Source organism: Schistocerca piceifrons, chromosome 5, assembly GCF_021461385.2.
Source record: "Schistocerca piceifrons isolate TAMUIC-IGC-003096 chromosome 5, iqSchPice1.1, whole genome shotgun sequence".
Lineage (NCBI taxonomy): Eukaryota > Metazoa > Arthropoda > Insecta > Orthoptera > Acrididae > Schistocerca > Schistocerca piceifrons.
The window spans coordinates 107512938-107526883 of record NC_060142.1 but is presented as its reverse complement, the minus strand read 5'-3'; the positions used below and the strand labels follow the sequence as shown (position 1 = coordinate 107526883).

Here is a 13946-nt window from a genome sequence, read left to right as displayed (position 1 = left end):
TGAATTTTGTGTGTATGTTTGTGTGTCTATCGACCTGCCAGCGCTTTCGTTTGGTAAGTCGCATCATCTTTGTTTTTATATATATATATATATATATATATATATATATATATATATATATATATATATATATATATATATATATATATATATATATATAATGGAAGGAAACATTCCACGTGGGAAAAATTATATATAAAAACAAAGATGAGGTGACTTACCGAACAAAAGCGCTGGCAGGTCGATAGACACACAAACAAACACAAACATACACACAAAATTCAAGCTTTCGCAACAAACTGTTGCCTCATCAGGAAAGAGGGAAGGAGAGGGGAAGACAAAAGGAAGTGGGTTTTAAGGGAGAGGGTAAGGAGTCATTCCAATCCCGGGAGCGGAAAGACTTACCTTAGGGGGAAAAAAGGACAGGTATACACTCCCACACACGCACATATCCATCCACACATACAGACACAAGCAGACATATTTAAATATGTCTGCTTGTGTCTGTATGTGTGGATGGATATGTGCGTGTGTGCGAGTGTATACCTGTCCTTTTTTCCCCCTAAGGTAAGTCTTTCCGCTCCCGGGATTGGAATGACTCCTTACCCTCTCCCTTAAAACCCACTTCCTTTCGTCTTCCCCTCTCCTTCCCTCTTTCCTGATGAGGCAACAGTTTGTTGCGAAAGCTTGAATTTTGTGTGTATGTTTGTGTTTGTTTGTGTGTCTATCGACCTGCCAGCGCTTTTGTTCGGTAAGTCACCTCATCTTTGTTTTTTTATATATATATATATATATATATATATATATATATATATATATATATATATAAAAAGAAAGATGATGAAACTTACCAAACAAAAGCGCTGGCAGGTCGATAGACACACAAACAAACACAAACATACACACAAAATTCTAGCTTTCGCAACCAATGGTTGCCTCGTCAGGAAAGAGGGAAGGAGAAGGAAAGACAAAAGGATATGGGTTTTAAGGGAGAGGGTAAGGAGTCATTCCAATCCCGGGAGCGGAAAGACTTACCTTAGGGGGAAAAAAGGACAGGTATACACTCGCGCGCACACACACACACATATCCATCCACACATACACAGACACAAGCAGACATTTGTAAAGGCAAAGAGTTTGGGCAGAGATGTCAGTCGGGGCGGATGTACAGAGGCAAAGATGAAGTTGAAAGACAGGTGAGGTATGAGCGGCGGCAAATTGAAATTAGAAATTAGCGGAGATTGAGGCCTGGCGGATAGCGAGAAGAAAGGATATGCTGAAGGGCAAGTTCCCATCTCCGGAGTTCTGACAGGTTGGTGTTAGTGGGAAGTATCCAGATAACCCGGACAGTGTAACACTGTGCCAAGATGTGCTGGCCGTGCACCAAGGCATGTTTAGCCACAGGGTGATCCTCATTACCAACAAACACTGTCTGCCTGTGTCCATTCATGCGAATGGACAGTTTGTTGCTGGTCATTCCCACATAGAACGCTTCACAGTGTAGGCAGGTCAGTTGGTAAATCACGTGATTTACCAACTGACCTGCCTACACTGTGAAGCGTTCTATGTGGGAATGACCAGCAACAAACTGTCCATTCGCATGAATGGACACAGGCAGACAGTGTTTGTTGGTAATGAGGATCACCCTGTGGCTAAACATGCCTTGGTGCACGGCCAGCACATCTTGGCACAGTGTTACACTGTCCGGGTTATCTGGATACTTCCCACTAACACCAACCTGTCAGAACTCCGGAGATGGGAACTTGCCCTTCAGCATATCCTTTCTTCTCGCTATCCGCCAGGCCTCAATCTCCGCTAATTTCTAATTTCAATTTGCCGCCGCTCATACCTCACCTGTCTTTCAACTTCATCTTTGCCTCTGTACATCCGCCCCGACTGACATCTCTGCCCAAACTCTTTGCCTTTACAAATGTCTGCTTGTGTCTGTGTATGTGTGGATGGATATGTGTGTGTGTGCGAGTGTATACCTGTCCTTTTTTCCCCCTAAGGTAAGTCTTTCCGCTCCCGGGATTGGAATGACTCCTTACCCTCTCCCTTAAAACCCATATCCTTTTGTCTTTCCTTCTCCTTCCCTCTTTCCTGACGAGGCAACCATTGGTTGCGAAAGCTAGAATTTTGTGTGTATGTTTGTGTTTGTTTGTGTGTCTATCGACCTGCCAGCGCTTTTGTTTGGTAAGTTTCATCATCTTTCTTTTTAGATATATTTTTCCCACGTGGAATGTTTCCCTCTATTTTATATATATATATATATATATATATATATATATATATATATATATATATATATATGAGAAATTCAGAGCAACTGTCAATGGCATCAACTGTTTCACTGTCTGGCATCTTGTTTTCACACCACCTACTGTTCCACTGTCCGCCATCTTGTTATCACAGCAGATAGGCAGTGACAGTGACAACTCAAAACACTGAACTTGGCAAAGAAGAAAATGATGAACAAAGAAACCATAAGTGAAACATAATGTAAATAGACAGACACACACACACACACACACACACACACACACACATACACACACACACACACACAGCCTTTCACATAAATTAGTAATCTCAGGCATAGCCACAACAGTTTAGAAATTGTAATTTTGCGTTAATGTTTTGCCTACATTAAGTTGTATATAGTTGCAGATGACAAACTGTAAAGAAAAACAGACACTGTAAAAATGTAATACAGCAGGAAAACCACACTATGTGATAAAAAGGTATGAATACACAATTTTATGTGCTCCTCAAAAACCTGTGATTACGATTTAGAAACTAATATTTGTATGTATTTAAACAGTAAAGAACATTCCTTATGTTTAACACCCATAACAATAAAAAAAACACTGATGATGCAGCAACTGCTGTGAAACATGTCTGGGACAAAAACAAAATAATGTTTACTAAAGGCAGACCCCACTGAAAAACATATGTTAAAGAAGAGGTAGTTCTTCATATCAAAACTACAGTTCAGACCAGACTTGAAAACTGTATTGCAATAAAAAGAACACTTCAATTCCACAAATTCCTTGGCATTGCAGAAAACTTAGTTCAACACTATCAGAAATTGAAATTTCTGAGGATCATTGTGTCAGTAAAATTACGTCTCTGTCTTTAACATTAAATGATGTAGTGGCATGTGTGTATGGTGGACAATGATGGCTTGCACAGGTTGAAAGAGTAAGTTTGGAAAACAATGATGTTTTTTTGCATTTTTACCACCTTTCTGGCCCAAGAACATCATTCAAGAAGTTTACTGATGATTGAGTTTGGATACCAAAGGAAAAATGTATTAAGGAAGCTAAACTTACCACAGCAACTGGGAGGTCATATTCTATATCACAAAAGCTGTCTGAGGATATAAGAGTTCTTAATAATCACTGCTAGGAGTAGGAAGCACTGCAACTTGAAAGTATGTAGATTTAAAATATTTATTTTTGAAATTGTCAAGATAATATAAATGTTTAGTTCAGTAATTTTTTGAGTTTTTGCGTACAATTCAGCACCTTAATTTCAATAATAATTGAGTACATCTAACCACTATCACACATGAACTAGGCAACAGCCATAAGATCAAGTGTTGTACAATTTGAAATATTTTCTCATTTTCAAAAATTCATGTCTTTGTTCACAGTTGAATATCAATGTTGAAAGTTTTACAGTATTTTGCTATCATATAGGCGTGCAAAACGTGCAAAAATCAGATTTTTATATTCAGTCCCACCAGTGTAACTATCCCCAAACTTGAGAAAAAATAAAAGATTTTCAAATTTCAAAAATTTATAAAAAAGTAAGGAATCGTTTGTCAGCATTCTTGTTCTGTACAAGGCTAGTAGTTTGATATCTAACTGCAGGAAAAAAGTACACTCTGATAAATCACTCCTTGGATGTTATTATTGGGTCCAAAAACTGGATTTTCTAAATGTTCAGTACCAAACTTTGGTAATCATTTTGACTGATTATGTTTGAATTTAGGGTATTTTAGGTAGTAAACAACTTTTCTAAAAACAATCATGCCAACTGCAATGTTGTAACTTCACCCAGTGCAAAGATATTCAAATTAATGCTAATGTCTCCATATTGAAAAACTATCTTGCATTACAAATAAAAATGGCCATCATTCAGTAATGGTGCAAGATAAAATTTTTATAACTTTTTTGAACTTCTCAATTATAGGGTAATCACATATAAAAAAAATATTTAAAAATGGTCAAGCAACCAACTTAATTTTTATCGGAGGTAAGCCAACCTCGATCAGATTTAGAGAGCTGGTAATGGTTTACTATAAGGAAATCTACATCTACATTTATACTCCGGAAGGCACCCAAAGGTGTGTGGCGGAGGGCACTTTACGTGCCACTGTCATTACCTCCCTTTCCTGTTCCAGTCGCATATGGTTCACGGGAAGAACGACTGCCGGAAAGCCTCCTTGCACACTCGAATCTCTCTAATTTTACATTCGTGATCTCCTCGGGAGGTATAAGTAGAGGGAAGCAATATATTTAATACCTCATCCAGAAACGCACTCTCTCGAAACCTGGACAGCAAGCTACACCGCGATGCAGAGCGCCTCTCTTGCAGAGTCTGCCACTTGAGTTTGCTAAACATTTCCATAATGCTATCACGCTTACCAAATAACCCTGTGACGAAACGCGCCCCTCTTCTTTGGATCTTTTCTATCTCCTCCGTCAACCCGATCTGGTACGGACCCCACACTGATGAGCAATACTCAAGTATAGGTCTAACAAGTGTTTTGTAAGCCACCTCCTTTGTTGACGGACTACATTTTCTAAGGACTCTCCCAATGAATCTCAACCTGGCATCCGCTTATCAACAATTAAATTTTATATGATCATTCCACTTCAAATCGTTCTGCACGCTTACTCCCAGATATGCTGAGGGTCAGTTGCCACTCCCTGCACCAAGTGCCTATCCGCTGCAGATCTTCCTGCATTTCGCTACAATTTTCTAATGCTGCAACTTCTCTGTATTCTACAGCATCCTCCGCGAAAAGCAGCATGGAACTTCAGACACCAATGTGACCAATAGGGAACTACATACATTATTAATTTGTATTCTCCATGAAACAAGAAAACTGACTAATGGCATGACTCATATTAGTCACTTGGTGTGGATGGAAGATTTTCGTTAAGTATTTTGTTGGAGTGAATCATGGACTGTAGGAGAACTGGAAGAGAGAGAATCAGAATGTTCCTAGATGTGATGTTACAGAATAAATCTGAAAATTAAAAGACGTGATAGTACATGAGGACATTCTGTGCAGAATTGGTGAGAAAGGGATATCTTGAAAAAACTGATTAGAAGAACAGACAGTATGATTGGACATGTGTTAAGATGTCGGGGGGGGGGGGGGGGGGACACCTTGAATGACTCGTGGGGACAAAAACTTTAGGGGGAGACAGAGATCGGAATATATCCAGCAAATAATTGAATAAGTGTTGCTCTGAAATTAAAAATGGCACATAAGAGTGTGGCACAGGAGAGATGGGCTGTACATCTAACCAATCATAAGGCCTGTTTGGGGGAGAGAGGGGAAAAAAAAGGCAGCCTTGGTAACCACACCTAAGGGTGTAAAGACAATGTCCCTCAAGGCACTGAACATTATGAAACATCTAATAAAAAAATTGTGCATGCCTTTGGATGCAGTTGCATTAATGCATTACAAATGTTCATAAAGCAACTGAGATGCAATACCAGTGAAAAACCAGATTTCTGCTGATCCAAGGGTGGTTGGCCATCCAGATGGTGAGGGAGGTTGCATTGTCTATCTTGCTAAGATTGTAAATATTTTTGGTTGGGTCACTGGTTGCTTGGAGTCTTGAAATGCCAATGAGGACCACAGTAGGCAAACGTGAAGGTTGGCATCTTGTGTGACTGGGTGAAAGTAGGATCCACAGATCAGTGATAAGTGGCACCAAGTAGACAATATGCCCATTTCTTGTATGTGCAACCCCTTTCATTTTTTTGGTTTCCCTATTCTGTACATTCTCTACCTTCTAGGGTAGAAATTTCTTCCATTTTTGTGACATTCGTCAGAAATAATATGTTATTCTTCCCATTATGAAATATGTTACTGCCCATTAAACTTCTTACATCTTTCCATTTTATCAGAAACATTTTTATGCCTCCATAGTTTGTTAAATTTCATCAGGGCTTTTAAAAAAGCCATGCCATGTGTTTTACTGTCTGTTCGCAGGTGTCGTATATTTTATTGTACAGTGATCATTGTTGGTATCTTATACCATTTGTGTCCTGTATAGTTTACAGTCTGGACTGGGCTGCTTGGCTTCAATTGAAGCCCTTGGCATCTGGGGTCCTGTTCTTTGTTCACACAGTAAAAGCAGGTTTTAAAATGGTGCAGACGTTTGTAACAGTCCTGGGTTTCAGTAATTTGTGGAGGTCAATTGGTTTCGGGAAATGGTCTGAGGGAGGTGGCGACAGCAGTAAGACTTGTATCAGGAGGATAGCATTTCAGCTCTCAATCCGATCACACAGATTTGTGTGTGTGTGTGTGTGTGTGTGTGGTTTTTTTTTTTTTTTTTTTTTTTTGAGGCCTTCTCCATACTTCTGCAAGTCAGGCATGTGCTTGGTGTCTAATGACCTTGTTGTTAGTGGGATGTTAAACTCTAAGCTTCCTACTTCTTTCAGAAAACAGTGTTGGTAGTTAACTGTTTTATGGCTTCCTTGTTGAAGGATTTAGAAAGAGGGGGGGGGGGGGGAGATTATTGCTACCTGGCAGCCTGTTTCACTTGTTACACAGAAATTTCTCTTTGATAAAGTGCCTTTTATATACACAATTATTAAGAAGCTCTGTGCAACAGTGTTCATGAAAGCTTACCTTTGCAATAGTTTGCACTGAAAAAATTACCATAGTCAGAGCTCTCACTTCTCTGATTATAAACAGTAACAGGGGTGCTCATGGCTTATGAATGTGTCCTTCAAACAGTATAACTGAAACTTATATTGTTATAGAGTGTAGTCTTGGGTACTGTTCTGTAAAATTAATTGAAAGCAGTACTCATTCACTTTCTTGAGTTTTGAAATACAAATATTGTTTACATGTCAAAGTTATTACTGATTGTTAACAGAATCTTCCGTCGGTTCTTGGTAGAACAACATTATAATAACTGAAAAGCACCAGTTTGCTTTTGTTCTACACTATTACTTTTATTGTTAACCGGTTTTCGGCTTACAAGGCCATCTTCAGACATTTACTGAGTATTATCACCAAAGAAGTTACAATGTTTGCAAACAACATTGGAAGAGAAGTAACACGTCTACTTACTGTGAATCGGAGTCCATAACTAATGAACAAATTAAGTGGTAATTGAAAATGCATTACTGTCTTAAAGTGTACAACAATGAATTGTCTAATGCTCATTCAAGGTGAAATATACAGTATAGGTTACAAGTTGAAAACTACTATCAATAAAATTCTTCTGTGTATGTGACTGCATTGTCAATATGTTAAGTTCTCCAGTGTTTCGGCCAGTGTTATAAATGGCCTTCCTCAGGCTATTCAGCTGAGTGACTGTATTGTCAGTATGTAAAATTCTCAATTTCGGCCATTTGTGACAGTGGCCGATACTTTGGAGAATTTTACATATTGACAATAAGGTTACACACCCTGAAGAATTTTTTTGGTGGTGACAACAGCTGTGTAAGCTTTGACTTACATTCAAGGACATATATATTTTCTTACTACGCCATTTGACAGTGAGGTACTGTTTACTACATAAAATGATCTCAAAGTGGTTTTAGCAGTTTTCACAGTGTTTAATGACTGAGTTTGTGATACAACTTATGTAACTAACCTTCACAAGGTGGATAAGAGGAGGGAAAAGAGAAACCAGAGTTCTCCTTTAAACATTCTGGTAGTGTTCTGCAGTAATGACAAAGCAAAATTCATTTGGTCATTCAGCTGCAGTTCTGATGGCCAGTCCAATGTTTTAAGCCCTGCAAGTATCTGTCTTCTCATTACCCAGTGTAATACTTAAAGATCTGTGGGAAGTATTTACAAACTAAAAGCTAAACACCACTCACAGATTAGGCCTTAGACCTGTTACAGCTGGCCAGCTGCTGCCTATAAAGCAGTATGAGGAGTGATCTGTGATAATGGGATATGTGATAAGCATTTTGCTAATCTCTCCAGCTGTCATTGCCAGTAGATGAATCCTGATGGAGCTGCAGCTTGTTTACACAAACAGTTCCTCATTTGGCATCATGGGGCTGAGTAGAGCCCATTCCAGACTTCGCTGCCTCAGAAAAAACATGAGGAGGTGCAGAGAATCAAACCTGGGTCCTTCCGCACCAAATGCAACAAAACTAATCATTCGGGTTTGGAGGCAGTCTGGGAAATGTGTGTTCAGTTTCTAAACAATTCCATTCGAAAGTGGAGTCTGTTTTCTAAAATTTTCAGCATCAAAGGTATTCCTTCAGTTTGGTGCACACAGATCTCCCAATTTTTCTTCAACAATAAAAGCCACTTTTTAAAGTGACTATTCCATTTTTATTAATGTATTTGTGCAGAAGCAGATTCTTGCTTATTGTGTGCAATGTGTTGTATGCTAGTGAATAATTATTTTTGCTTTCAGGGTGTTGGCTATTCTGGTCCACAGTGTATGACTGCCAATACAAATCTTCTTTTTTCCCCATGGAGTTTAGGACATTATAGTGCAATATAGTAATACCTTCACTGTTTTCTTTTTTTTCTCCAGAGTACCATACTGACTAGAGTGGGCTGGTAACAATGGCTGTGGTATCTATTTCTGTATTCCATATTTTCTTGTGGATCATTTTTTTTTTTTTCAATAAAGCACAGAGTTTTCGTGTTTTGTTGCACCTCTTACAAAATGTGCCATCCACAATCTGTATGATGTGTATCTTTTTTTTTCTTTTGTCTTCATGCCATTCTCTAATCCATCTTTATCCACCCACTGTGCCCCCTGTTTGGGACACCTCTCATAATCTGAAATATGATGGCAGTTTTTGCACATACTTTAGAAATACCTGTATAGCAATAAATGCAAATGAACTGATGAATCACACATTTCTATATGTGTTTATCTTCAGTTATTTTTAATTCCTCTCATCACTTCAGATTTCAGAAATATAAACATATCAGTGACTCTATATGAATTAAACAGACGTACTTGTCAATATCCTTTCAAGTGTAGAAAGCTAGTGTCAATGTCCAGACAACTGGATGAGAGTTTTCTTCATAAATAAAACATATTGACATGGTTGAAAAGAAGATTAATTACAGTATCCTCACTCAGAGTGACACTTATTAAATATTTGCTTGTTATTCACAGAGTAATTTTGGCCATTGCAACAGCATTGATTCAAATTATTAAGTGCTTAATTGACTGATTGAAGAATATCTTTTGGTAGAAAATGTATTTTTTCAGTACTTTTTCAAGACAATGTTTTTCTTTTTTGTTTGCAGACTCATCTTGTGTGCACAGTCCCCCCATATAGACGGATAGACATCAGTGAACCAGTGACAGTGAAGCTGCTTGTTATGTCAAGTGGTAAGACAAGTGAACCTCACACATTCACTTACCTGCCTACTACAAATCCTGTAGTAGCTGCAGCTCTCCAAGCCCCAGGTAAACAGAAAGTGCACTGAGCTTAAGCCATGTGGCCATTTTATGAACAGTCAGTTTAACATTATCAGGCAAGAGAAGTTATTTGCAAGTCAAAAATTTAATGCCATTTTACCGTTCACCTCTAGATGAGAGGTATCACATGTTGAAAGTTTCATTAATTGTGCTGATCATCCTCATATTATACTAAGCACTGCAAGAATTGATTCCTTAAGAGAAACAAGAGAGATTTTTATGCCTCTGGCCCATTGGTGGGAAAAGAAGTCTCGTGAAAGCTGTTTGTAAATTTTAAGAAAGTCTTAATTATTAAAATGTGGATTATTGTTCCAAAAATTGGAAATCCAAGAATTAAGAGTCATCTGTTTCAATTCACAATGCTCATAACTTTTCTGCCATTTCATATGGTTAATCATGGTTCGGAACACAAATGCTTACTGAAGATGTGGATAATACTAAGGAAATTTAACTTCTGTTACTTCTCTTACTTTCTTGTACCTTAATTTTTTATTTCTGTAAGCCTTGTATTTGGTGTAAACAAGACACCACGCATCCATTTTATGGAAAGTTTTTTCAGTTGTAGTTAAATATACACACATTTTTCACCCATGAATAACCATAAACTGACTGTTCTCAAAACGTATGTTGGGTCTATAAGCATGCTTACTTTAGCATGCACACAATGATACAGATGTGAAACTTATTGCTAGCTTATATTGATTTTGTTTTTAATGGAATTCAGTCACATATGGAGGAAAATAGTTTTTCACTATGTTCATGCAAATTACTTAATTCTGATCAGAGTCAAATGCTATTTTTGCAGAAGTGTAGTTATTATTACAGTTTTTATAACTTAATTGAAGCTAGCACTGGGTGTCACATTTATTTAAGTGAAAAAGTGGCTTCAGTTGCGAATCTTGTGACCCAGTTTACTTATTTTTTTTAAATAATAAACTGAGCCATAAGGTTAATACTGTTGTTGCTTTTGCACTTTTTATTTGAAACAGAAAGCAAATGCACATGGCTCTTTTGTTTTGTGATATTTATGTATGTATGTGTGTGGCTGTGAAATGAGCAACTGGTGCCTGTGCGTGTATTCTGCATATATAAGTTTGATGTGTGAGTGAGTGTACATGTGCCATTTGCTTTAAATTATGTAATATTACTTGAGCAAAGTTCCCTCTGCTTAGACAGTCTTGAATCACTCACTGAACAATTCATTTTATTGCGTTAAGTTTCACATAAAAAGCTATACTGTGTATTGCATAATAAATAAAACAAACAGTTTTCGTCTGAACAGCCTAGTTATTATGCATGTTTGGGAACATTGTTCTTGCTTATAATTTTGATTGGCGTAAGATCCAAATAATTTGCAACATTTCTTGATTTTTATGCTTTGCTTTAAAAAATGATTTCTCTATTAAATGAATTTGGAAAGAAAATTTTCGAAAGCTCTGTACAGTAGAGCTTAAGATTTTCGTAACGTACTGGTTGCTTTCATATGTAGATTGGTCACAATAAATATGATGTTCAGTTACTTACAAAGAATACAGATATTAAAGTAAAATTAAAATTATTTCGGTCCAGTATCACATTGAAGATCTTACGCCAGTCCGTTGAAAGGGTTTCAATATATCTTATCTAACGTGATTTTTCTATGCATTTGCTTGTTCCCCTCACAGCAGAATTTCAGGTCAAAGCAGTTTGGAGAAGGTGCATCTTGTCAGTCGAGCGCCAGGGGGTACGCCCGGGCTGCGCTCGCTAATAATTCAGGTTCTGTCATCACGGTGACTACTATACTACACCTCATTACACTACACTACACTACACTCACCCATTGTGCTCTGTTCTCATTTATTCAGTATTCGGTCGCACACATTGGCATCTTTTGGAATTGTCCTCACTTTTAGCATTGTTCATGGTTGATGTGGTATACCTTGAATAATGTTACTCGTTTCTGGGGCAAAAAAAGGACAAGTCTTATGATATTACGTCTTTTGTATTTGTTAGCATTCGCAACATTTTGTAGAGTTTCTTTGGCTGATATACTCATTTGTTCATATATTCTGTTATTTAAATAAATTCATTTCGTTATTGAGAATATTTGATATTGATATTTTGAGGAGGGGGGAAGAACTGTTGCTCTTACGTGTGTGTTTGTATGTATATAGAAATATTTTTTTTGTTATCACCTATCATAATCACCACACAAAACCATTTTTATTAAAACAATTAACAATATTTGGTTACCATTTGTGAGCACACTTTGCAATTTTTCACAAGTTTCTACAATTGTAACATTAAATTTTATATTAATGAATACATTGCTACTAACTGATGTTGGAACATTTCATTTGTGTACACACATAAAGGTTTTTCTGTTTGAACTTTGTATCTGCTGATGGTCTTTTAACTTTGTTATAGAAACTATGCGAGATTGATTTATTGGCTTTCTCGTGTGGACATTATCCTGTCTTCAGTGAGGTAGTATGTTACCAGACCATTGTAAAGAATCCATTATAAGCATTAGATATTCCTGAAAATGAAGAGCATTACTTGATCTTCATTTTGCTTTTATCACTCCCAAATTGTCCGCCAGTATGCCTACTCAGAGGACATTGTTACATGACCATTCCTATTGTTTGCCATTTTTTTTCCATAAATAGTTTCTAAAGTAAAATGTTTGAAGAAGTTCCATTTGGGATCCAAGTTGTTATGACTAGGCATACTGGGTAGATCTGTTTTTAGAAGTTATTTAACTGAAGTTTCACACATTTTGTGGCAGTTTCCAAACTTCGTGTAGGGCATGTACTAACCTAAAGTTCCATTTGTCGATGTGTGTTTTTTTCCTTCTTTTTATATTTCTTTATACACTTTCAATAAGATAAAGAATGAAGCATATTAGATAAAAGTTTATTTATGTATAAATATTAATTTGGGAGCACTGAAGTAAAATGTAGTTACAATTTACAAAGTTATGGAAGTAAATGACTGATTAGAGTGGAAAGAAGTACTCCTTTGCAAATAATAACAGCAACAATGATAACAGTAATAATAATAATAATAATGATAAAAAGCAGAGCATTTAAATATTCATATGAGAGTAGGAGAAAACTTTCTGTGGATTAAGTATTCAACAGGAAGCTTATAGTAAATAAAATAGAGAAAGAGATACAAAATTCAAATTAATTTTTTGTTATATGTTTTCGATAAATATGTGAGTGTCTGCTTATTTCACAGAACACCAGTGGATGGAAGGCGTTCTGGGTGGTGCGGATATATTATTTGTTTCCAGGTTGCTGGCTGCAGTTCCAGATTCACTAAACATCCATCTGCAGGTCCACAGTGTCTATTGAGTCAAAGCTGTGTGTGTGTGTGTGTGTGTGTGTGTGTGTGTGTGTGTGTGTGTGTGTGTGTGTGTGTGTGTGTGTGTCGGAGAGGGAGAGGGAGAGAGAGAGAGAGAGAGAGAGAGAGAGAGAGAGAGAGAGAGAGAGAGTTTTAAGGACAGAGAGAGAGTGTGTGTTTTAAGTAGAAAGAGAGAGAGAGAGATATATATATATATGTATGTATTCCAATGTTATATCTTTCTTGATACAGATTTTTCGTACAAGTGCTTACTAAACTGAATCACTGTTTTAAAAGAATTCTTTATTAGCTGTGCAGTCAGTATATTGCATTGTGCTTTGGGTGCATCTGTTGGTATTCGTTCTGGGCTTTACATAATTACTATGCTTTTGTTTCCTTTGTTCTGCTTGTTAACAGTGTGATGTGAGTTTACTCAAATTTGCTCTGCATGTCTTGTGGGACATAAAAAAAAGTACAATATTTGTGTGACCTCAGTAATGCTACTGAGATTATCATACAATTTCTGAGGCAGCTCAGCTCCTCTGAAGAGTTCTCCTGAAAAAGAGACATGTTAAGAGAACTCCAATTTCTTTGTTGCCACTGACTAAATTATCCTCTTGGCGCAGCTAGATTGCTGCTTACCTCAGATGCAGTTTCAGTTGGGTCTTAGTGCCCAGAGATGACACTTTCATGCATACATGTTTTCTACTTCTGATGAAGGACGTAGTCCAAAAGCTGAATATTTCTAGCATTCTTTTTCATTGTGCCTGTCTGTGACTCAACAACTCCTTTCCATGTCATCATAAATTATTCTGTTCTGTTTGTTTGGTTTTGATTAATTTTCATGAAGTAATTAGAATATTTAATTGAGAGTTGTCATATCCTTTTGTAGTTTGCAGACTCAAGTGGATCAGTGTGATGAATGTATGTGTTTCTAAGAAATCAAACATGTAC

The 13946-nt window shown here is 37.1% G+C and overlaps 1 protein-coding gene across 5 annotated transcripts in view; it reads left to right on the top strand.

Moving 5' to 3' along the window:
- LOC124798436 (nuclear factor of activated T-cells 5-like) overlaps positions 1 to 13946 on the top strand; it is a 393026-nt gene that overhangs the window by 343927 nt on the left and 35153 nt on the right. For all 5 annotated transcript variants that reach the window (XM_047261847.1, XM_047261846.1, XM_047261845.1 and 2 more), the window contains exon 9: positions 9491 to 9653. In XM_047261847.1, coding sequence (XP_047117803.1) covers positions 9491 to 9653 — 163 coding nt within the window. The remainder of the gene's footprint in view (positions 1 to 9490; positions 9654 to 13946) is intronic.